Below are 23,866 nucleotides of genomic sequence, written 5' to 3' on the forward strand. Positions count from 1 at the left end.
CTGCAGGTGGCTTGTGTCAGATCCCTGGTCTGGGAACCAAGATCCTGAATGCCGCGTGGTGTGGCCAAAAACAGAACAAAACAAAACAAAACAAAAACCCAGCAGCTATTATCTCAGTGTCTGTTGGTCATTAATCTGGGCACAGTTTAGTTGGGTGCCTCTGCCTCAAAGTCTGTCCCAAACCTGCAGTCAAGATGTTTAGACAGGGATGCAAGCATTTCAAGGCATATATAGTACTACAAAGCTCATTTAATAAAAAAAAGATGAAAAATCCAGCATATCCTAACTGTGGTTACACTCTGTGACTTCCAAGGCTAAGTGAGAAGAGGCCATGCAGCTTCTATCAGTCTAATTCTTGGGATACTCAACTTCGAAACCCAGCTGCTGTGCTGTGAGGAAGCTCAGGCCACAGGAGAGGCTATGTAAATGTGTTCCAGCTGATAGTTCTCACAGAGGGCCTAGCTGACAGCCACCATGTGTCCACATGTTAGTAAGGAAGCCTCAGGATCTCAGGATCTATCTATTCCTGGTACATACTTTCCACTAGTTCTCCTTCTTTCAACTCCATCTTTGCCACATCGTTGTCACTAAGAGGAAATGAAGAAATAATAAGGGTAAAGTGCTTAGAACAGTGCCTGACACATAACACCCAGTTACCATTAGCTACTATTAAGATTATTTTAGAAGGTTTTATTGCTTTTATTACTTTGATCTTCGTTGCCTAACGAAGAAATAAAGCAAAAATTCCAAATCTAGTGGATTAATTCTTTTCCCTTCAGCGCCCCATCTGCTTACTGACGTAACTAGCTCTTCACCTAGAATTAATTGCATCTTTGCGCTCGTTTGCCCGTCTGAAACCAGGGGATATATGGCTCGTGCACTAGGACAGCCTTAGGACCTAGACTGATGTCTGGGGCGTGGCTGTTGAGACGTGAACAGGCCTAGATGAGGCGGGCGCAGGTGAGAAGGGTAGAACCCAATTAGGAGACCTCCGACCTGTAAATCAGTGTGGTCTCTCTACTTCCTAGGCAACCTCAGGCAAGGACTCCCTGTCTCACGGTTCCGTTTCCCCTTCTGCAGAAAAAGTAATTTATTATTTGTGGTGCTTCCTCTCTCACAGGGTTGCTGTGAAGACCCTGAGGTAGGATGTCGTAGAGAGAACAGTCCGTCATTACAAGCCTGAAGCCTCAGAAATGGGAGGGAGAGAGGAAAGGGAGTCACGTGACAAACTCGGTCCTCTCAGGCCTCCGAGAGTTTGCCCTAGAACGTCTCATTTCTATGGTAGATGGCGCTAGAATTTCCGGGGCAAAGACTTTGCTCTTCCGGAGTAATTGCTACCGCTTCCGGGGCGGGACGCGGCGAACCGAGATTGCTGTGCTTTAGTTCGCTGCTGACTCGTTTCTCTACGCTCCTTGTTGCAATGAGCTTTCTTAAAAGTTTCCCGCCACCTGGGTCGGCTGAGGGGCTCCGGCAGCAGCAGCCAGATACTGAGGCCGTGCTGAACGGGAAAAGCCTCGGCACCGGCACCCTTTATATCGCTGAGAGGTAGGGTCTCTGGTCCCGAGTGCTGGCTTCCTGCGCGCCTCCTTCCCCCCCGGGCGCGGGCGGTGCGGAGGAGCGGGGCGACACCACGACCTCTGGGGCTGCGGGGCGGGGAAGCGCGTGCTCCGCGTTCCCTTGGGGGTGCTTCTGCTGGGGTAAGATTCGACTGTTCCAGTGTCGTTTCCTCGGAGCCTTTTTTTCTCCTCATTCATTATGCTTTTCACCCGCCTGTTTACCGGAGGTCTGGTGGGGTGTTGCTCTTTATTCAAGGTCTCATTTTAAGGTTTTGAGTTTCCAGGCCCTGAGTTAGAGTCATCAGTGTGCCTGCCTTCTCGATGAACAGGAGAGGGAGGTGTTGCCCTGAGCAGGATATGTAGGTTTAGAGCAGATTATGCGGTATTTTTAAAGTTTGGTTAAGGAGTATAGGTTTTCTTCTGTAGGTATGGGTGGGGAGAGGAACACCTTCAACGCCACGCATGTTGGGGTTATATCCAGAAAGACCTGACTCTCATTTTCATTCCTAGAAGGAATTGCCCTTTTGTTTGGGTACCTGGGGCACTTTGTACTTTCACAGTCAGATAGACTTGTCTTAAATGTTGAGATTGTAGAATAGAGGTTCCCATTTCCATTATATACGGTTTCATTCATCTTCAGGCCAACAGTGACACATTGAATCCTTCTGTCCTTCACATCTTTCTGACTTCTGCATCAGTTTTGTCTACATCCAGAGAAAATTCTCTGCTTCTAAGAGGTCACATGATTATATTGGACCCACACAGATAATCCAGGATAATGCCTCTATTTTATTGTCAACTGATTAGTAATCTAAATTACATACACAAAGTCCCTTTTGCCTTGTAACATAACACATTCACAGGTTTGACACCAAGGGGATATTGGAGTCATGGGGGCCAAAATTCTGACTACCACAGAGGGCACAAAAAGATGTAAAGAACCCTTGGTTTATAAGGAAATCTAGTTACTGAGCAAAGCTTAGGCTTTTGGCCAGTCACTGAGATAGGAAATATGGAGGGGAGGAAAAGCAAGTGTGGGGAATGAGTTTGGTCTGTATATGTGTGGATTAGTTGCACATATGAGCATGTTTCTTGGGAGAGTGGTGTTAAAGATGGATAGATTAGATACCCAAGAAGAGAAGAGGACCAAGGGTAGAACCTTGGGGACACATCTACACTAAGAGGTAGGTTATAGAAGAGACTTGAGAAAAGAGAGAGGAGCAGTCAAATAAAATCATATCTGAAAAGTACCTATTGGGTATTGACAAGGAGACCTTCAGTGATCTTGGAAGAGCAATTTCTTTTAAGGGGTGGAAAGTGGAACACAGATATGTTCCTAGCCCCTACTCAATCCCCTTTTTCTCCATGGCTTCTCTGTGTGTTCACTCTTCTATAATATAAATCCTGTTTTGGGAAGGTCCTATACTTGTCTTTCCATTTGGAAAAATTTCAAACCTAAAGAAGAGTTGCAAGCGTTGTTAATTAATACCCGTGGCTCCTTTGCAAAGATCCATCATTTGTTAACATTTTGCCACATTTACCTCTTTCTCTTTTTTTTCTGAGCCTTTTAAGAGTTGCAGACATGTCATCACTTCACATGTAAATACTTGAGCAAAAATCTAAGAATAGGGCTTCCCTGGTGGCGCAGTGGTTGAGAGTCCGCCTGCCGATGCAGGGGACACGGGTTCGTGCCCCGGTCCGGGAAGATCCCACATGCCACGGAGCGGCTGGGCCCGTGAGCCATGGCCGCTGAGCCTGCGCGTCCGGAGCCTGTGCTCCACAACGGGAGAGGCCACAGCAGTGAGAGGCCCGCGTACCGCAAAAAAAAAAAAAATCGAAAAATAGGGACATTCTCTTGTATAACCACAATACAGTTATCACACTGAGGAAGTACAAACTCCTTTTTAGCTCTTATCTGTTTAAAAAATTTACTTATTTCAACTTTTCACTAACAAATCTTTTCTTTTTTTTTTTTTTTTTTTCTTTTTTTTTTTTGCGGTACGCGGGCCTCTCACTGCTGTGGCCTCTCCCGCTGCGGAGCACAGGCTCCGGACGCGCAGGCTCAGCGGCCATGGCTCACGGGCCCAGCCGCTCCGTGGCATGTGGGATCTTCCCGGACCGGGGCACGAACCCGTGTCCCCTGCATCGGCAGGCGGACTCTCAACCACTGCGCCACCAGGGAAGCCCCCAAATCTTTTAATTTAAGAAACTATTTTTATAAAATATGCATACAAAAAGAATATAAATTATAAATATATGGTTTAGGAATTATAATTAAACTAACACCTGCATAACACCTCCAGGTTAAGAATAGAATATTACCACTACCTTGGACACTGTTGTTCATCCCTCTACTGATTGTTAGCTTTACCTCCTTGGTCTCTTTCCCTTTTTGTTCTTTCCCACCTAGCATTTCCAAATCTTGATAGACTCAAGATCTCGACAAACTGGGAAGGCTTCCTAGAGGATGTGACAAATGAGGATTAACAGTCAGGTGAATGAGCTGGGGCTAAGAGGAAACATTCTAATTAGAAGAAACAGAATGTTCAGAGGCAATGGTGAGAAACAGTATTGTGTGTGCCAGGGTATATATCTGTGTGCACACATGCACACACACAGTTCAGTTCTTCATCTGAGGGACCGAGGGAGAAAGAGTGGAAACATAATAAAGCTGGAGAAGGAGGGAGTCATGTTTATGAGCTTAGTTTATAGCCCAAAGGTTTTGCGGAAACTATTTTAGGATTTTAGGCAAAGAGGAACAGGGTCTGATTTGGTTTTAGGTAGTTTTTCAGATGTGTATTGAGAGATTTAGAACTCTTGGGCTTATTTTCAAAGCTTAGTTTTCATAGAAAGTTGACTTTTTCCAAATAAGGAAGGGAACAGAGGCATGAATCATTCAAAATAGATCATTTGAAACAAGTGAAATAAAATATTTATTAAATTAAAAATAGGTATCTTAAACTTATAAGTTATGCTCTTTTTATATCTTATTCCAAAATTAATTTAAAACCAAATAATTAAGCCAGCCCAAATTCAAGATCCCTCTTACCTTTCTGTCCCGTTTTTCTCCCCATGCCAGCAATAAAGTACAGTGATATTCTTCTGCAAAAGCATTGGAGATTAGCAAAACATTCCTCTGCGTCTTTACTGGCTTCCTGATTCTTGATTTTCCCTTATGTGACTCATGGTTTCTTTGGGACTGGGCATAGTTAGATATTTTGGTTTTGAGGGCTTTTCTTCTAGAATATACGAAAAGAGAATAAATAAAAATGAAAACTTAGTAATCAGAGTGAACGTTGCTTTTAACTGAAACTTTCTTCTGTAGAGTACATAATCCATGTTCCTATATAAGATTATGAGAGCTCCATAGGAAATGCTGTGGTGAGGTAGCATTTGTGTTCTGCCAGCAGTAAGGAACTACAGAGTAATTATTATGTGCTTTTTAAAGTGAAAGCCATAATTTATAGGCACTGAATCTATGCTTATATTTCAGTTTTTCCATCTCCTAATTGAATCATTAAAGAAAGTTTTGTGGCTTTGGTATTTCAAATCATTTTGGACACCGAAATTTGGAATACTCCTTTCTGACTTGTGATAATGCCAGGGGGTTACTGAGCTGAGAAAAAGGAGTTTATTTGCTTAAAGTAATACAGTTTTAGTAAGGGACTGGCAATATTTCTGTGATACATGAGCACTCTTTCTTCTCCACATTAAGAAGAAAGCAGTGGAGGAAAGGCCCATAGAACACACACAATCCAATTACAATAATAAAATCTATTTCTTTGGACCCAATGGGATGAGTCATTCTGGAAAATCATTTGTAGAGCTTTTACCACTTTAAGCATCTTAAGATTTATCACTTTAAGCTTCCCAGGTTTTCTTTTTCTCTTTTTTTAATAAGCATGTTGAATGGAAATCTTTGTAAATGACAGTGCATAATTTTTTGCTTTTCCTTTTTTTTTAGTGTACAGTTCCTTATGTTTTAGTGTATTTACAGAGTTGTACAGTTTTACCACAATCTAATTCTTCCTTTGCTTTTGATAAGTGAGGGTCAGATGTTACACACTTATGCTATTAGACGTTGATTTCCTTTAGGGACTAAGGTATAAAGTTCAACCTCGCCTTACATCGGATATGAATGCTCTCAGACCGCTGTACTGTCATTGTTCCTGCACAAGGGAGTCCTAGGTTCTACTATTGTATTTGTTTTTGCTTCGTTAGAAATAAGACCACCAGGCTTGTTAGAGTTGTATAGAAAATAGCACGATATGGGGGTTTTATTGCGTTAACCTCTTTTTAAAAGAAAAGCTTCATTGAGATAATTTACATAGCATGCAATCCATGTATTTGAAGTATACAATTAAATGTTTTTTAACCTATTTACAGAGTTGTGCAGCCATCAACACAATTTTATTTATTTTTAATTTTTAATTAATTTATTTTTTTTTGGCAACGCCACGCAGCTTGTGGGATCTTAGTTCCCCGACCAGGGATTGAACCGGGCCCTGGCAGTGAAAGTGACTAGTCCTAACCACTGGATCACCAGGGAATTTCCAACACAATCAATTTTAGAATATTTTCATTCCCCCTGCAAAAACTGACACCCATTAGCAGTCACTTTCTATTTTCCTCCAGCCCTGTGCAACCACTATATTGCATTAACATTTTTTTGTGGTTTCTTAAGCATCTTTTTCCTACTTTTTTTCCTGCTAAGTGGTGAAGTATTACCAAAAAATTAGCCAGTCCTTGCTCAAAACTCAAACTACAGATTTTCTTGATATATTTCCTTTGTTATACCAATAAAATATTTGCATTAGACCACTTTTGAGGGAAAACTAGATGTTGCTTATTTGTGGCTTTCTGTTAAAGCTTCAGAATAAATGAAAGGCTTCATAAAGTCTGCCTTTCAGTGTGATGATTATTTTCCAGCTTGTGGTATGATTACAGCCATTTCATGTGTATATCATTTAATGTAGGATTAGTGGAGAAATTAGTGATTTCTAGGTATTTATTGGATACTTACATGCTAAGCACTATGGTAGTGGTTTTGAAGAATGTTAAATAAAAGAATATGACAAGTTTTGTCGAGTAGCTCACGTTCTGTCAGGGTACATATAAGAATCTTTACCACAGAGTTAGGTGCTCAATAGTATATTACTGAGCATAAGTACAGTTTAGAAAAAGAAGAGGTCATTATGGACTGGAATAATTGTAGGGAGGGCTCTTGGAGAGGCTGAGACTTATTCAAATGAAGAGGATTTGCAAAAGCAAAAAAGGTGCCTGAAGACATTCCAAATACGAACAAGCATAAAAAGGCATAGAAACACACAGTCACTTTTCTGTGACTTAAGAAAAATTGCATTTCAAATCTGTGTGAATAGAAGAAAATAAACTATAACAGAATTGGTCTTAAAGAAATTCAATTCCTGCTGTTGAATTTTCTTATTTTAGGAATATTTCTAAACAGTATGCTTGAATTTATTCACATGTATAAAAGTGTCCAAGCTGAACTTTTATAAACATTAGGACATTAAATTAGGATTTAAGTTCTGAAAATAATCTACTTAAAACATGTTTTTCAGCCGCCTGTCTTGGTTAGATGGCTCTGGATTAGGATTCTCACTGGAATACCCCACCATTAGTTTGCATGCGGTGTCCAGGGACCTAAATGCCTATCCACGAGAGCATTTGTATGTTATGGTGAATGCCAAATTTGGAGGTATGTATGGTATTATTTAACCTTGAGCTTCCTTTGGTAGTATATTATATTTCAAAAAGCAGTCTCTGATCATAATCAATGTAATGATCAATTGACTTATTTTGGATAATACTTTCTTAAGCAAAATTTCAGCACAGTAAAATAATTTGGCCTTTTTAAAAAATATTTATTTATTTATTTTTGACTGTGTTGGGTCTTTGTTGCTGCACATGGGCTTCCTCTAGTTGCGGCTAGCGGGGCCTACTCTTTGCTGTGGTGCGTGGGCTTCTCATTGCAGTGGCTTCACTTGTTGCGGAGCACGGGCTCTAGGTGCGCAGGCCCAGTAGTTGTGGCGCACGGGCTTAGTTGTTCTGCGGCATGTGGATCTTCCCGGACCAGGGATCGTACCCATGTCCCCTGCATTGGCAGGCAGATTCTTATCCACTGTGCCACCAGGGAAGCCCATGGGCACTGCCTTGTATTTTCTATATACTTGCACTTAGAATTATTTAGCTATTGTGCGTTTGTATTTCTAGTTTTTCCTCTTGAGTTTAACTGTTTATTCTTTCTCTTTGTAAAGACATTTACATTTGGCATCCTTAGAGGCTTGGATCAGTGTACTTTGCTTCTAAGAGTTTAGGATAGAACATGTTTTGTTTTGTTACAGAAATGGTTCTCAATGGTGGACATGTTGCCCTCCCCCCGTTTTTGGCAATGACATTTTGATTGTTATGACTAGAGGTGGAGAGAAGTGCTACTGGCATCTAGTTAGAGGCCAGGGATGGTACTAAACATCCTACAATGCATAGGACAGGCTCCCACAACAAAGAATTAACCAGTCCTAATGTCAGTAGTGCCATGGTTGAGAAACCCTAGGGTACAGGATTCCCAAGTCTTGCATAAAATACAAAGATTCATAAAAATCTAGTGTAGTTGATGAAAGAAGAAGCAAGAAAGATTTTAAAAATCCATTTATTTAGGCTGTCCACAATAAGTTGTAAGAATTCTGAATGAAAAACAAGTTAGGCACGACGTAGAATCTTGTGCTTGATTTTTGTAAGTATAACTAAATAAGAAGTTTATATAGTATATTGTGTTAGTTTAATATGTTCATCTTTTGTAGAAATGAACTTAGGGGTTGAAAGGACAATTGTCACATCTTTAGTAAACTTTTTCTTTTAAAATAGTGGGTTGCTTTTCTTTGAAATAGCACATAAGAGACAATCCCATGAGTTTGCCTATTGAGCTATTGCTCCTTCAATTTGAGATTTTAATATGGTTTCAGATATAAGATGAACATTTATATTGTTATACAGGTGTGGATCCTATTTTCCCAGCCTTTGTTCCTCTGGTCCTGATTCAGACTTTTTTTTTCTCTTTGGCTTACCTCCATTAACCTCTAAAGTGGACCATCAGCTTATTGTTGAGAACGTTAGATTATTTTTAAAATGACTAAAAATACATTCCCATTTTTGAAAATTTAGAAAGTTTTACGGAGACAGAGTATGGCACACACTACTATGATCTAGCATGAGATGATGAGTGTTTGTCATGGTAGTATTTTCTTTTCCTAATTGTAAAAATGCTATATTACATTTCTGTTTACTGCCTTCAGATAGATTCCTGCAGATATAAAAGAAGGTGTTAATTAATAGTAGTTATGTCTAGGGAGAGGACTAGAGGGTAGGGACTTTTTCCTTTGAATCCGTCTTGACTCTTACTTATTTTTATACCAGCATGAATTACTTTTTTTTTTTTAATTTTTATTGGAGTATAGTTGCTTTAAAATGTTGTGTTAGTTTCTGCTGTAACAGCAAAGTGAATCAGTTATATGTATACATATATACATAGATTTTTTTTAGATTTCCTTCCCATTTAGGTCACCACAGAGCACTGGGTACAGTTCCCTGTGCTATACAGTAGGTTCTCATTAGTTATTTATTTTATATATAGTAGTGTATATATGTCAATCCCAATCTCCCAATTCATCCCACTCCCCCTCCACCCTTGGTATCTGTAAGTTTGTTCTTTACATCTGTCTCTATTTCTGCTTTGCAAATAAGTTCATCTGTACCATTTTTCTAGATTCCACATACAAGCGATATTATACGATATTTGTTTTTCTCTTTCTGACTTATTTCACTCTGTATGACAGTCTCTAGGTCTATCCACGTCTCTGCAAATGTCACTATTTTGTTCCTTTTTATGGCTGAGTAATATTCCATTGTATATATATACCACATCTTCTTTATCCATTCCTCTGTTGATAGACATTTAGGTTGCTTCTGTGTCCTGGCTATTGTAAATAGTGCTGCAGTGAACATTGGGTGCATGTATCTCTTTGCATTACGGCTTTCTCTAGGTATATGCCCAGGAGTGGGATTGCTGGGTCTGAATTACTTCTGTAATTTGAAAAGTGATATCCATTCAGTTATAGAATAATAGTTACAATATGATACTATTCTGTTTTTTTAAATGCATTGAAAAAGTTTGGTAGTACCATAATGTATTCAACTACTTAGAATTATTTGGAACTCTCCAATATTTTTGTATTTTACTTTTTACAGAAGACACCTCTATTATATTTGACAATTTAATAACATTAGAAACAGGATAGAAAACGTCCTATTAAATCTATTTAAAACTGCTAACAGTGGCCATTTAAATTTTTTTCCTTTTTTGCTTATCTGTATTTTTTCATTATTCTGCAGTGAACTTGTATGACTTATAAAAGGTAAAAAAAATTTAGTGGATAACCCCTTATTATTGATTCCTATGAGTAGAATTGCTGCATTAAAGGTAAATATTTTTAAAGCTCTTAACATATATTGTCAAGTTGCTTTCCAGAAAGTTTATACTTTCAGTACCTCTCTACCTTATCTTCATCTATATGGAGAATTAATATTTTTTTCAAAATGGTAACTGTATATATATATATATATATATAACTTTTGTTTAGCATATTACAGTTACCATTTATATGGTATACAGTTTTATACAGTTTTTTTATACAGTTACCATATATATATATATATATATATATTTTTTTTTTTTTTTTTTTTTTTTTTTTTGGCGGTACGCGGGCCTCTCACTGTTGTGGCCTCTCCCGTTGCGGAGCACAGGCTCCAGTCGTGCAGGCTCAGCGGCCATGGCTCACGGGCCCAACCGCTCCACGGCATGTGGGATCCTCCCGGACTGGGGCACGAACCCGTGTCCCCTGCATCGGCAGGCGGACTCTCAACCACTGCGCCACCAGGGAAGCCCCAAAAGTTATATTTTTAAGATGATTGGTTGAACATGTTTTGGTGGTTTTGGGGTCTTTTTAAGTGTTTTATTGACCTTTTTGAAAAAAGTTATTATTATGAAGTAATTCAAACATTGAAGAGTACAGAATAATAAAAAATTTCCATTATTTAATATCCAGTGTAGATTCTAACATTTTTCATAATTACTCTAGTCTAAAAGAAATAAAACTATATTAATACTACAGAAATCTTTTTTGTATCCCTCCCCATTTCGTTCTTAACTCTATCTCCAGAGTTCATCTTAAAGATGGTGTGTGTCCTTCTTGTCTGTGCTTTTAGATTTTTACTGAATATGTATATACCCATAAGCACTATAATGGTTCTCTTTTGTGTTTAAATTTTTAATGTAAGTGGTATTATATATATTCTGCAACGAGCTCTTTCACTCACTTATATTTTAAAATCTCTTCATTTTGGTACATATAAATCACATTTACTTACTTTCAGTTGCTATCTCTCAAACCTAGTATGACCAGGTTACAATACATCTATTTCCTTTTTTTAATTAACATTTATTTTTTATGTTTTCTATAGTACATATAGTAGTTCAGTGAACATTCATGTACAGACTCCTTGTGTACATAACATGTACTTAAATGAGGAATTTCTGGGTAGTAGGATAAACACATGTCTGGAATGGTTTTAGCAATTTCTACTTCCCCCAGCAGCATGTGCTAGTTCTCTTTATTGAACATTTGTATTTTTTTCTTGCCAACAGACTTTGTTAATTTATCTTTTGGGTCAGTTAACTTTCATGGGCCTTAGTTTTCTCATCTGTAAATTGTTGGTGATGAATCACATCAGTGGTTTACAAACTGCTGCTGAACCCCTTGCTTCAAGGTGAAAGAAGCAGACATGACAATGGAACTCTACTTGATAGAGGCCTGACTGTACAGGTTTCCTCACCCCCACCATGACATTGGGGCTTGGAATCCCTAGGACTCAAAGTATAGTGTGACTAGACCAGAGAGACTACCCAGAGTCTTTTTTAGCTCTAAAATAACAATGTTCTTATAATTTGAAGTAAAAAATTGCAGTACTGAGATATCAGTAAGCATCCTTTAAGAGATTCTTTTAGACTTCTATTTTTGAAAACAGATAACATCATTAAAAAGCTATTTTTTTATTCCCTTTCTAGAAGAATCAAAAGAATCTGTTGCTGATGAAGAAGAGGAAGACAGTGATGACGATATTGAACCTATTGCTGAATTTAGATTTGTGCCTAGTGATAGATCAGCCTGTGAGTATTCTGTGGAGTTGATTCTCTTCCCTTTAAGTATGAAGCATTCCCTCATCCCTCCCCCCACACACTTAGCTTTACCCTCATTACCTCTGTTCTGTTGCTTTTTCTTCATTTTAGCATCTGTAATATCATTGAGGACCAGATAACTATTAATAGAAAGGTTGTGAATGAAGTGATAGTACAGTAGATGCCATGTTGCCTGGTATGTTTTGTGAGTGGAGGAATATGTTAGTTTTATGGACTTGATGCTGTTGACTGTGAATCTCACTGGATAGAGGACAGAGGACTCATGGCATTTCCAAAGTGGAAGATGCCAGGATAGCTGGAAAGAGCCCTGCCAGCTGAGGGGCTTCACCCTGAGGCCAGTGGTCTGACCAGGACACTGACACTTTTTTTTTAGAAAAATCCAGCCAGGCATGAAGGGATGTCAATAATGTTTCAAAATGAACTCTTATTATTTTGTGGTGTGTCCATTGCTATCAAGCACTTTTCAAGATTGATTCTCCTTGGAATTTGGGGTTTTATAAATGTTGTGACCCTAGTATACCTCTTGTCTACTCATTAAATTTATTTGCCCTGATGGTTATTTTATTAAATTTTTATTGTACATTGGTCAGAAAAAAATTAATTAGGAATTTTTAATTTACTTGTTCAGTGGAGGCCATGTTCACTGCAATGTGTGAATGCCAGGCTTTGCATCCAGATCCTGAGGATGAAGATTCAGATGATTACGATGGAGAAGAATATGATGTGGAAGCACATGGTTAGTGAAGTGGATTTTTTTAAGTGTTTGTGTATGTGTTTCATTTTAAGCATCTATTTGTATAGGATATGGGATTATAGTTCTTTATATCTCTAAGTATCCATATAGCTTGGTTTTTAATTAAAGCGAATGGCACAATTCACGTCTAAGCCAAATTAGAAAATTTCATGGGTTTCCGAGGCTTGAGAGCAAAAAATAGAGATTACTCAGGGGAGAAAGTGGATAGAGATAAATGGAAGGAAAGAAAATGATAGGATAGCTGGTAGTCGGGAGAGTCTTTTAAGTTGATCAAGTTGCTCTCAGAAAACAAACCTTCTCTCTCCATTGCTTGGAACCTGTATCATCTACATCTTTAACATATTCCATCAAACACCTCATTGCCAAAGTAATTTCTTTTTCCCAGAACCATACTTGATTTATCTAAGAATATCTCCCTTTACCTCCCCAGAGCATAATGCAGTCACTAGCTTGGTGTAGAGTCTTGTTACTTGAGGTGCCTGCTGTTCTCTTTTCTTTTTCCCACTGGTCTCATGTATACAAGTTTGGCTCTCTAAAGCGTTTTCCTCCATATGTACCACTTCCTGGCCTGAGAACACTCATTTCTGGGATTCCCCTTTATATATCTAAATGCATTCTCATCTTTGCTGAGATTTTGGGGTAATTAAAATTTTTTTTAAATAAATTTATTTGTTTTGGCTGCATCGGGTCTTCGTTGATGCACGTGGGCTTTCTCTAGTTGCGGCGAGTGGGGGCTGCTCTTCATTGGGGTGCGCGAGCTTCTCATTGCAGTGGCTTCTTCTGTTGCGGAGCACTGGCTCTAGGCGTGCGGGCTCGGTAGTTGTGGCTCACGGGCTCTAGAGCACAGGCTCAGTAGTTGTGGCACACAGGCTTAGTTGCTCCACGGCATGTGGGATCTTCCCGGACCAGGGCTCAAACCCGTGTCCCCTGCATTAGCAGGCGGATTCTTAACCACTGTGCCACCAGGGAAGTCCCAATTTAATTTTTTTAATCCTGTACTTTCCAGAATTTCTGATGTTTTTAAAATTAATTAATTAACTTTTGGCTGCGTTGGGTCTTAGTTGTGGTGTGTGGGCTTTTCTCTAGTTGTGGTGCGTGGGCTTCTCTCTTGTTGTGGCACACAGGCTCCAGAGTGCACTGGCTCATTAGTTGCAGTGCACGAGCTCTCTAGTTGAGGCATGCGGGCTCTCTAGTTGTGGGGTGCAGGCTCAGTAGTTGCAGTGCATGGACTTAGTTACCCTGCGGTATATGGGATCTTAGTTCCCTGACCAGGGATTGAACCAGCGTCCTCTGTGTTGCAAGATGGATTCTTAACCACTGGACCACCAGGGAAGTCCTCAGAATTTCTGATTTTTTAAAAGGAGCATGTATTTTAATCAGTAAAAAACACTCATGTGTAAAATTCCCACCTTGGAATAATCCAAGACTCCCTAACCTTAGGAACACCCTCTTTCCCTTCTAGTCTCTGGACATTTGATTCTTTGGGAATTGCTGTTTACTGGCTTGTTATGTCTTGGAATCCCTTCTCATCCTAGAGAGTAGAGACATTTTCTTTGTATCTCTGTCTTCAACAGATGGCTGATATATGTATGTTAAATGAATGTTGAGTGTTTTCCTGGGAGCCTTTTTTCATTTTAGCTTACTTTCAGTAAGTACATTATTGATTATCTTTTTTTTTTCTAATTGTTTTTTAGTAGCTTAAAAGCTTTTTATTTATTTAGAACAAGGGCAGGGGGACATCCCTACATTTTATACCTATGAAGAAGGATTATCCCATTTAACAGCAGAAGGCCAAGCCACACTGGAGAGATTAGAAGGAATGCTTTCTCAGTCTGTGAGCAGCCAGTATAACATGGCTGGAGTCCGGACAGAAGATTCAATAAGAGATTATGAAGGTGAGTACACAGAATTAACTCTTTATAGCATAGGAAGCAAACATAGAATTACATAGAATGGGAATTCTATGTAAAAAAATTTTTTTAACTTTTTTCCCTAACTACAAAGATAATCTATATTCATAGTCAAAAAATTTTTAATGGGCACAGGCAAAGAAGAAATGAAAAATCAAGTAGAATTCTAATTGAGAGACATCTGTGACTTTGCTGCTGCATATCTTTCCAGTCTTTTTGTTTGCTCGCTTATGTAAGTGTATGTGCAGGCACACACTGATGCTGCCATTTTAATTTTTTAAATGAATTCCTGCATGATTATGTGCAAAACTAGTCAGTTGATTAAGAGGGCTAGACAGCATTCAAGAAACTTGGGTTTTCTTTTAGTGACAGACATTTGAACCTTACACAAGTGGCTTTAACTGTTTGTTTCATTTGTCTCATATTTGTAAGCCACTTTGTAAATATTTTACCTACTAGACTGGTTCCCTTTTCTACGTGTCCTATTTCAATTAGAATCTTAACGTATTTCTTTTGACTTAGCCTTTACCATTTTTTCCCTTATCCAGTCCAATACTGAGTTCTATGGATTTTTGCCTTTACCATTTTTTCCCCTTATCCAGTCCAATACTGAGTTCTATGGATTTTTCCTTTCAATGACTTTTCAGATCTCTTTGCTATAATTACTGCTGTCCTTCACACCTAGGCCCTTTTCTTCTCACACTGGATTTACAATAGTAAATTTTTTGCCTCAGTCATTCCTTCCTCCAGCTCATTGTGCCATATTAATCTTCTGAGAACACTGTGTGTCATCCCTGTATAAGGATGTCCCCTCAGTGATTGTCTGATACCATATGAAGTTCAAACTCTTCTCTCTGACTCTGAAGAGACAGCTGTGTCTCTGCCCCACTTGTCTTCAGTCTTGTTCCTACTACCCTCAATAAAATTTAGATAGTGCTCTTATTTGCCAGGTCCTGATTCAAGCACATTATATATATTTGCTCATTGAATCCTTCCAAGAACCCTCTGGTAGATGCTGTTATGATCCCCATTTTACAGATGAAGAAACTGAGGCACAGAAAGGTCACATAACTTGATTGAGGGCACATAGCTAGTAAGTGGTAAGAGGATTAAATGAACTAATATGCAAAAACAATATGCCAGGCACTGTTGTGAGCATTTCTTGCATCTTATATGTATTCATTTCAGTATTTTATGTTGCTGCGCAGTCTTAATACTTCTAATTTTTAGTGATGCAGAATGTTCTTAAAGAGGGTTACCATAGTTTTTCTTTTATTGGTACATTTAAGTTTCTCTCATAATGTTGTGATCAGTATCTCCATGCCCATAGCATTCTGACCTGGGGGTCCTGAAGTTCTGGGATATTTAATTTGGAAAAACTTAGGTTTTGGGTCACACTGTTTTTCCTTATGTCTCCTCTCCATTTTAAGCCCTAGATGGTGAGCCTCCAACACAGACTTCAGGGTGAGATGGCTCAGGTGATGTCTAGTGCTCTGCCAAACTCTTAGCTGAAAGAATTCAAGATATTACTTTTTTTATTATAATGATTAACTGAAGAGTACCCTTGGACATTGAAAAATCTTTCATCACTGAAGGTTTTTTGTTGTTTTTAATTGTAAAATTCCTTATTTGATGCTTTGTAGCAAGTGATTTTAAGGTCACAAACACTTGTTGCTAAAGTGAGATTTGTGGACTTGTATTCCTAAGCCTCATTAGTGTATGGAGACTTGCCTATATATAAAACTTCTTCAGCCTGTACCATTCTCTATCTTCTAAAGTCCTGGGTACCCATATCACTCTTTTGCCATTTATTTATTTGACCTGTGCATTTTCTTTTTTTAAATTTATTTTTAAAATAAAAATTGTATATATTCAAGGTGTACAACATGATGTTTAGATATATACAAGGTGAAATTTCTACTGCTGGCATTTCAGTGCTTTGTGTGTTTATTTATGTAAGAGGTGTTTGTTGAGCTACAGTGCCAGGTACAGAGAATACAGGAGTGCTCAAGAGAGATGCGGTTATATCTATCAATGACAGTCTAGTGGAGAGAAAAATAAATTAACTAATTAGGTAGTTATAGTACATTGTGATACAGCATTGAGGTATAGGGGAGACTTGAGGAAGTGTGGAATCAGAGACTGGGCCTGTCACTCAGCTTGGATAGTCAGGGAGAGATTCAAACTTCATGGAGTAAGTGACATTTAAGCCAGAATCTAAAGATGAATAAAAATGAACCAAGTGAAGAGGGATTGCATACAGTTTGGGGAGAGAGGCAGGTAAAGGGATCAGTCATGTGCAAAGGTTGAAGAGACCATTTAGCTTTGGGGAACTGAAAGTTCATATGTCTGGAACTCTGAGTGTGAAGGGTAGTTATTACAGCAACAGATAAAGGTGGAGTAGTGAACTGGGCTGTATATTAAAGGAACTTGAAAGCTGTGTTAACGAATTTCCACTTATGCGTAGGTCATTGGGAAACCATTGAAGAATTTTAGTTTGATTAGTGTTTCAGAAGATGACTTTGGCTATGATACAAAAAATGAATTGCAGAGGGAAATACTAGAGGAAAGAAGAGAAACCCTGTTAAGTACTTTATGATTTAAATTAGATAAGAGATAGTGGCCTAAATTACGGAGTGGCAGTGCATGTCAAAAGACAACAGATTATGCTCCGCAACGGGAGAGGCCACAGCAGTGAGAAGCCCACGTACCACCAAAAAAAAAAAAGACAACAGATTTGAGAGATATTTAAGAGATAGAAGCAACAGAAGTTAGAGGCATGGTAGGGGTTTCTGGGTTGGGCAGGTAAAAGGTATCCTTTTGCAAGACTCTTTGGAGAGAGAAGCATTTTCTACATGGAAAGATGATGAATTAAGTGTTGTTTTTGCATGCCCTGCTGGATATCAAGGTGGTGGTGTGCCAGTGGGCTGCGGGCAGAAGCCAGTCTGTGGTGGGCTAAAGAGTTGAGGGGTGAGTGGGAAGTGAAGAAGTGGAGAAAGCAGCTTTAGGCAACTCTTTCCAGAGGGTCTTTTTTTTTTCTTGTCCTCCCCCCTCCTTTTTTTTTTCAATGAGATAAGAAAAAGAGATAAATAAGAACCTCGCTCTACTTATTTAGTCTTCTCTCCTGAATTATGTTGTAAGCTTATGAAGATAGGACTTCATATCATAAAGTCACACAGTAAACACCTAGCACTGTTCTGTGAAGAGAGAACAATGGATGCTTACTGCATTTGAAAGTCCCTACCTAGTGTTCTTTCAGTGTTCAGGTTGAGAATTGCGAAGTAAATGTTAAATATATAGACTAATTTTAACTTGGCCTAAATCCACAGGTGGCATTTTTCTTTCTCAGTTTGTTCCTTGGTACTTTTAATTTTCAAAAGAGAAAGAAACTGCAACTCCTACAAGCAGGGAGCACTAGCTTCCTTCTGGTCTAACTATGAGCTGAATCTTTACCTATCTGAAGTGCTTAGTAGACTGTTGCTCAGTGGTTAATTTTTTCTTCAGATGGGATGGAGGTAGATACTACACCAACAGTTGCTGGACAGTTTGAGGATGCAGATGTTGATCACTGAAAATGATTGATGCTGCTTTAGGGTGAGTAGTTTATTTTCTCCCTTGTCACTGAACATGAAAATCATGTGAAATAATTGATTTTTATTTTCATAATTGAGGAGAGCTCTATAAAATTAGCAGTTGTGGAGAAATGTTAGTTATCCATTTATGAAATTATTTAAAATTGTGTAGGTTTTTTCCCTAAGAAATCAAGATCTGCCAACATGGTGGTGTTCAGGTTAACATTTATTGAGCACTTATTACATGCCAAGCACTATGCTAGGCATTGAGAGTACATGGAAGAATAAGACATACCCATCTTCAGTGAATCAGGAGAAGGACATTACCCTTTGTTCAGAAACAGAGATCTCCCTGGTTGGCTCAGGTGGGAACAACAGAGCCTGAGGTCATGTCCTGCTCTGCTCAGTCACCTTTTCCCACTTGTGATGTTTGAAACCTTAACATACTCATCAAAAAACACAAAGCAGAGATTTGCTGCAACTCACTACTTTTCAGTTGAGGGAGGAAGTAGAAGTCATTCCAACCTGAGTTTAAGCCTTGAATCATAATCTTGTATCAGTTTCCCTCGTTTTGAATATAATGGAGGACCAAGGTCCCGGGCACTTCAGTGTTAAAGGCTGATTTGCCAAACCATATCAAGTCCACATACAGTTGCCCAAAAGCTATCATTTCCCAAGTTGCTTCATTCCTGCTTTTCTTGAGGGACATGAGTTCACTGCCAATTTTCTCTCCTCTGACACACTCTCATGAGCTTTGTCTGAAGTTTGTTCCTGACTGTTTACTTGTTACATGCTACTCTGAGAAATAAATTGTCCTTTGTCAGTTTGAGTATCTCAACTGTATGTTAAATACTAGCTGAAGGTCGTATAGCTAGTTTATATCATACTGAGCTAGGATTAGCAATTAGCAACCCTTCCTTTAAAAACTCTAAGATCAGGAATACCCTGGCAGTCCAGCAGTTGGGACTCTGTGTTTTCACCGCCGAGGGCCTGGGTTTGATCCTGTCCGGGAACTAAGATCCCACAAGCTGTACAGCATGGCCAAAAAAAAAAGAAAAAAACCTCTTAAGATTTTTACACTGTTAAATTGTTGTTCCACTGTCCCCTTTACAATGTCCTTCTACTGCTGACCTTAGAGCATTTTCTTGAATACTAGCTGTTTTCCATTCTTTGAGTACTTATACCCAGGTCCTTTGTTTCATTAAAGCATATAGTAATAACATGGCAAGATTTATGTATTTTGGCTTGAGTTTTATACCATTGTCAGTCATCCAATTAGGTTGTAAGATCCCTTGTTTTTCAAGTTCCATTTACCTTCCAGATTATTGCCATTGTGAATATAACATCGCTTCTTATAGTAACCATGAATTGTGATAATGGATCTCTGCCTTCCTCTTAGATGCCAGTGGAACTATTAGAAAGTAATCTTAAGAGTTCTGTGATTTAATATCTCTTTCTTTAAATATTTATTTCCACAACATTTACTTCTGTCATTGGTAGCCATATAGTCTAAAATCAGCAATGTCTCCTCTGCAGTTAGCTAAAATCATGTGTTCACGTTGCTGGAGCTCTGTTAACATTAATTTTCAGATCTCACAGTTCCAGATGTCAGTATTTCACGATTCTCCTTCATGGGAAATCTTTCAGTACCAATATAAGTCTTCTTCCCTTATTTCTCAGATTCTTATTTATTACATTCTTTACAGCATATGGGTTTTTTCAGTAACTTATATTGAAACTGGAAAACAGATGTTTTGATCTGGCTTTAACATATTTCTTCTTGAAAACAGACTATTCAGAGAATACCAACTACTCTACTAATAAGATTGAGAAACTTATTTGGTATGTCACTAATGGTTACACAAATGGGATGTTACAGCATTTTCCTGGCGAGGATTCTTTGTAATGCAATTTTATGGTGAAATAACTGTAAAATAGCCCAAACTTTCTAATGAGCTGATGGTTTGTTTTCCGTTCATTTTGTGCTACAGCTGGAGGAGAGAGATACTTTATGCATAAAGTTTATATAAGTTCTTCATCTGGATAATTGACCTCAATTCCACACAATGTCTGTAAATTTTTAATCATTTAAAATTACATTTGCTTTTGAGGAGTGAACAAGGAATAATTAGAGTGTGTATGCAACTATTAAAAATTTCAAGATAATGGAACTAGGACCTCTCAATGCATGAGATAGGGTGGAGGGGAAGGCACATGAATAGTGGAATCACAACTCTACCACGTACCAGCTGTGTGCCTTTGGACAGGCGTATAACTTCTCTAATTCTCAGTTACCTCTTCTGAAAAATGAGGATGATAGTAAATACCTGGCAGGATTGTTGCAAAGACTGAGATATAATATATCTAAGTCCCTGGCACTCTTGACTAGGCATTTAATAAATTAGCTATTATTATTATAAACACTGTAAACCTTTTGTTTTTCAGATTCTGCTCATAACTGTAGGAGAGAACTTGGTGCCTCTTCCACTGTGGAGTGGGTATTGATGAAAGTCTTTTTCCTTCTCCAAAACTTACCTGAACCAGTTCTTTCTTGAGACAGATTATACTGAGACAACAAGTTGTCGCCAGCACAAGAAACTATGACCTTTATTAACAAAGGTGAATTAACTTAACCAAGAGGGTATTTGTAGTTTATCATTTACTCCAAAACTTTGTGTCTAGGTGTACCCTCTGTAGGCTTATAATTCCTGCCTTCACTATATGCATCCTCATAACCTAGCAGGACTACTTGGTGGAAATGCACTGGCACTTGAAGGTGTAGGTAGACTGCATGGGAAAGAGAGGGGCTGAATACAAGATATACACCTTAGGGCCTAAGAATACCCTCACTCCTTAAAAAAAGAAAAACAGAGATCTCAGATAAATCCTGGCCTATGCACAGTCTCCGCAGGGATAAAGGTCTTTTTCTTTTTACTAATTGGGAACCCAGATTCATTAACTCTAGGGAGCCTCTTCAGAAACAGCCCAGCCACACATACTACCACTAACACAAGTGCTTTTGCCTAGCCTTTGCTCCTTTCACCATGTTTCACCAGTCTGTTCTCTTATAACCTCTTAGGTTATATCCTTTCATTCCCACCCTCTTAGGTCAGTTTCTGTAAAAGAACAAGTGAAATTGGGGTGAAGTTCTCAAAGTACTTCAGATAATTGTTTTGTCTTTGTAATAGCTTAACAAATAAATCTAGGTTTTCTATATTATTGTGCTCTTATTCTTTTTTTTTAATTAATTTTTATTGGAGTATGGTTGCTTTACATTGTTGTGTTAGCCTCCACTGCACAACAGAATGAATCGGCCATACACATACAGATATCCCCTCCCTTCTGGACTTCCCTCCCATTTTCATTCTTGACTAAAACCATTAATGAGAAATGTTTCTTAAAAAATTAGTGTTGGCAAAAACTGAGAATCTTATTGGTCTTATTTTTGTTTGACTTTTGTTGGGAACATGAACATGGAATAAGTAAGAAAATGTATAGTTAGAGCTTCAGGCAAATGTTTAGTAGGGCAAGGTCATAACACATTTCAAAGGGATTTCTGCTTCCACTTGAATCAGGAGTAATTTCTCAGGGCATACTTTTCAACTCTCAGTTTCCTATTTTCACAGACACCTGGATAGTTATCAGGATGATTTGTAATTACAGGTTTATACTTGGACTTTATGACCTTAAACATAGGTTAGGAAAGCTATTCACAGTTACTTGCCTAATTAGTGACTAGTGTGTCACCACTAAGCCGAGTGTTCTTTTCAGCACTTTTACTTGGTTTCCCTCATCTTGCAGGTAGACTGAAAAAAACGAATATTCTTTTTCCTGACCAGACTCTCATAAATACTGAATTTGTTACAACAAGCAAATATAAAGGTCGCTTGGAAATGGGAACTGAAATTTACTGAGACCTCTGTACTGTTCTGGGTTCTTTACATGCATTTTGCGTATAATATTCTTAACCACCTTGTGAGGTATAGGTGCTTTTATGATCCCACTTTAGAGATGAGGAAACTGAGTTACAGGGAGAGGTAAAGTAACGCTTGAGGTCACATAGATAGGGAGCTGTGATTTTTAAGCCTATGCTCCCAAATACCATTCAGCCTTACCATCTACCAGCAGCTGAAAGGAAGCACATTTTCTTTTTACTGCAGGGTTTTCAGTGTTAAAATTTCAATAGACAGCATAGGAAGTTCGCAAATTTCTCTGCTACCAATCTCAGCAGCACTCATAATTCTATGCTAGACGTTTATCCATTCTTCAGTAAGCAGTCCGGGTACTCTTATGGGCTAATCTTAGCAATTCTATTTGAATTCCTTTTTAAAGTCATGCTTACATACTTGTAATCATGACTTCTGGTGAAACATAAAGTGCTCTTCGATAACATATCAACAAAATGTTGAGATTCTGTGCACTGTGTTTCCTGTAGGCACTGCTGTGGTCAGCCTGGTATTGTGGATAATGCAGTCAGCTAAGATGCAGGAGACCAAGCATTTAGTTCTGACTTGGCAGACAAGATATTTAACCTCTCTGGACCTACTTCCTCATCTTTGTAAAATGAGAGGACTAGACTTTCAAAGTCTAAATGACTTTAAAATAGTCAACTGTAACATTCTGTAATAGTCGGCAGGTGTACCCATAGCTTTGAGAAAATAAGAGAAAGAAGAAAAGATCAGGTCACACGTTTTAAAAATAAAATTCATAATGATCAGCAAGCCAACATTTCTTGATTCTATTTGAACTTAATTTTAGGGTTGTTGGAATTGTTTTGTTTACTGCTTCTTGGTGTAGAGGAAATTTTAAGAAAAGACATAGACGTTCTCCCCCCATAGCTAGGGTTAGTGGTCGTCTGATCTAAGTTCTATTGTTTAAAAATGTATTCATTAAAATATCCCAGTGGATTTCTGCCTCCCTCAGGTCACTTTGTCAGATATTGATACTTTTCAGATAGGCTTGTTTAAATGTTTGTTGATTATGTATTTTTAGATCTTGTTGGGATCTTGCCGGTATTGTTAAAGATGAGGGATTATGCACAGATGATCATAGTATATGGCCCTTTATTTTTAGAAGACAAGTGTGATTACTCATTGTTCAGAGAAATTTTAGATATTTAGATAAAATTTTATTTGCAGGATTTCAGATAGAATCACACTATATAGTTAATTGTCATACAAATCATATTTTTAAAGTATTTCTAGAATGGGTGAATCTACATCTGGTACCCATCTTCTGTGGCTAATAGATAGTAATTAAAATCTGAGAAAATCCCTTGTGAGGATTCTAATAGAATTATTGCCATCCCTTGACAAAGAAGCTGAAATTGAAAAATACTTTCACTAGCATCTCGCTCTGTCTGCTCATATCTACGTAAATAAAATCAATATCTAATGTCGGGGACTTAATAACTTCAGATGAGAAATCAGGACAACTTTGGGGAGAGCAGTGAACTTAGAATTGTTTTTAGCACAATTTTAAGAACATAAAATAGAAATACATAACTTGGATGAGAAGGCTAATAAAAGTGTATACAGGCTAATTCTTCTTAGGATTTTATTTTTGGATTATTTTGAAGATTGTATGAATCACTAACAACAGTGTCTAGAAGATGATGCAATAAATGTTATTACCAATAGTAGTTAGTTCTTTCTATAACAGAAAGAAGCAGCTACAAATGTAATGTTAACTCAGCTCTTAGAATACATCTGAGATGCCTGATATTTAAAATTCCACTGAGCAATTAAAACAGATGTGATAAAATTATGCATTTTTCTCGAAGGACCTTCAGGCCTTCACTG

The 23,866-nt window shown here is 38.2% G+C and overlaps 1 protein-coding gene across 2 annotated transcripts; it reads left to right on the forward strand.

The window, feature by feature from the left end:
• The first annotated feature begins 1,351 nt into the window (after nt 1-1,351).
• CLNS1A (chloride nucleotide-sensitive channel 1A) lies at nt 1,352-21,281 on the forward strand. Of its 2 annotated transcripts, XM_082627660.1 has the most exons (7): nt 1,352-1,545; nt 7,139-7,275; nt 11,698-11,799; nt 12,458-12,565; nt 14,305-14,478; nt 17,998-18,087; nt 20,511-21,281. In XM_082627660.1, the coding sequence occupies exons 1-6, from the start codon at nt 1,421-1,423 to the stop codon at nt 18,063-18,065; spliced, it is 714 nt and encodes a 237-aa protein (XP_082483786.1). In that variant the 5' UTR covers nt 1,352-1,420; the 3' UTR covers nt 18,066-18,087; nt 20,511-21,281. The 2 variants fall into 2 exon arrangements, with proteins under 2 accessions (XP_082483786.1, XP_082483787.1); XM_082627661.1 differs by lacking the exon at nt 14,305-14,478.
• The last annotated feature ends 2,585 nt before the right edge of the window (nt 21,282-23,866 follow it).

The sequence above is a fragment of the Mesoplodon mirus genome, assembly GCF_964341445.2.
Source record: "Mesoplodon mirus genome assembly, chromosome: 7".
NCBI lineage: Eukaryota > Metazoa > Chordata > Mammalia > Artiodactyla > Ziphiidae > Mesoplodon > Mesoplodon mirus.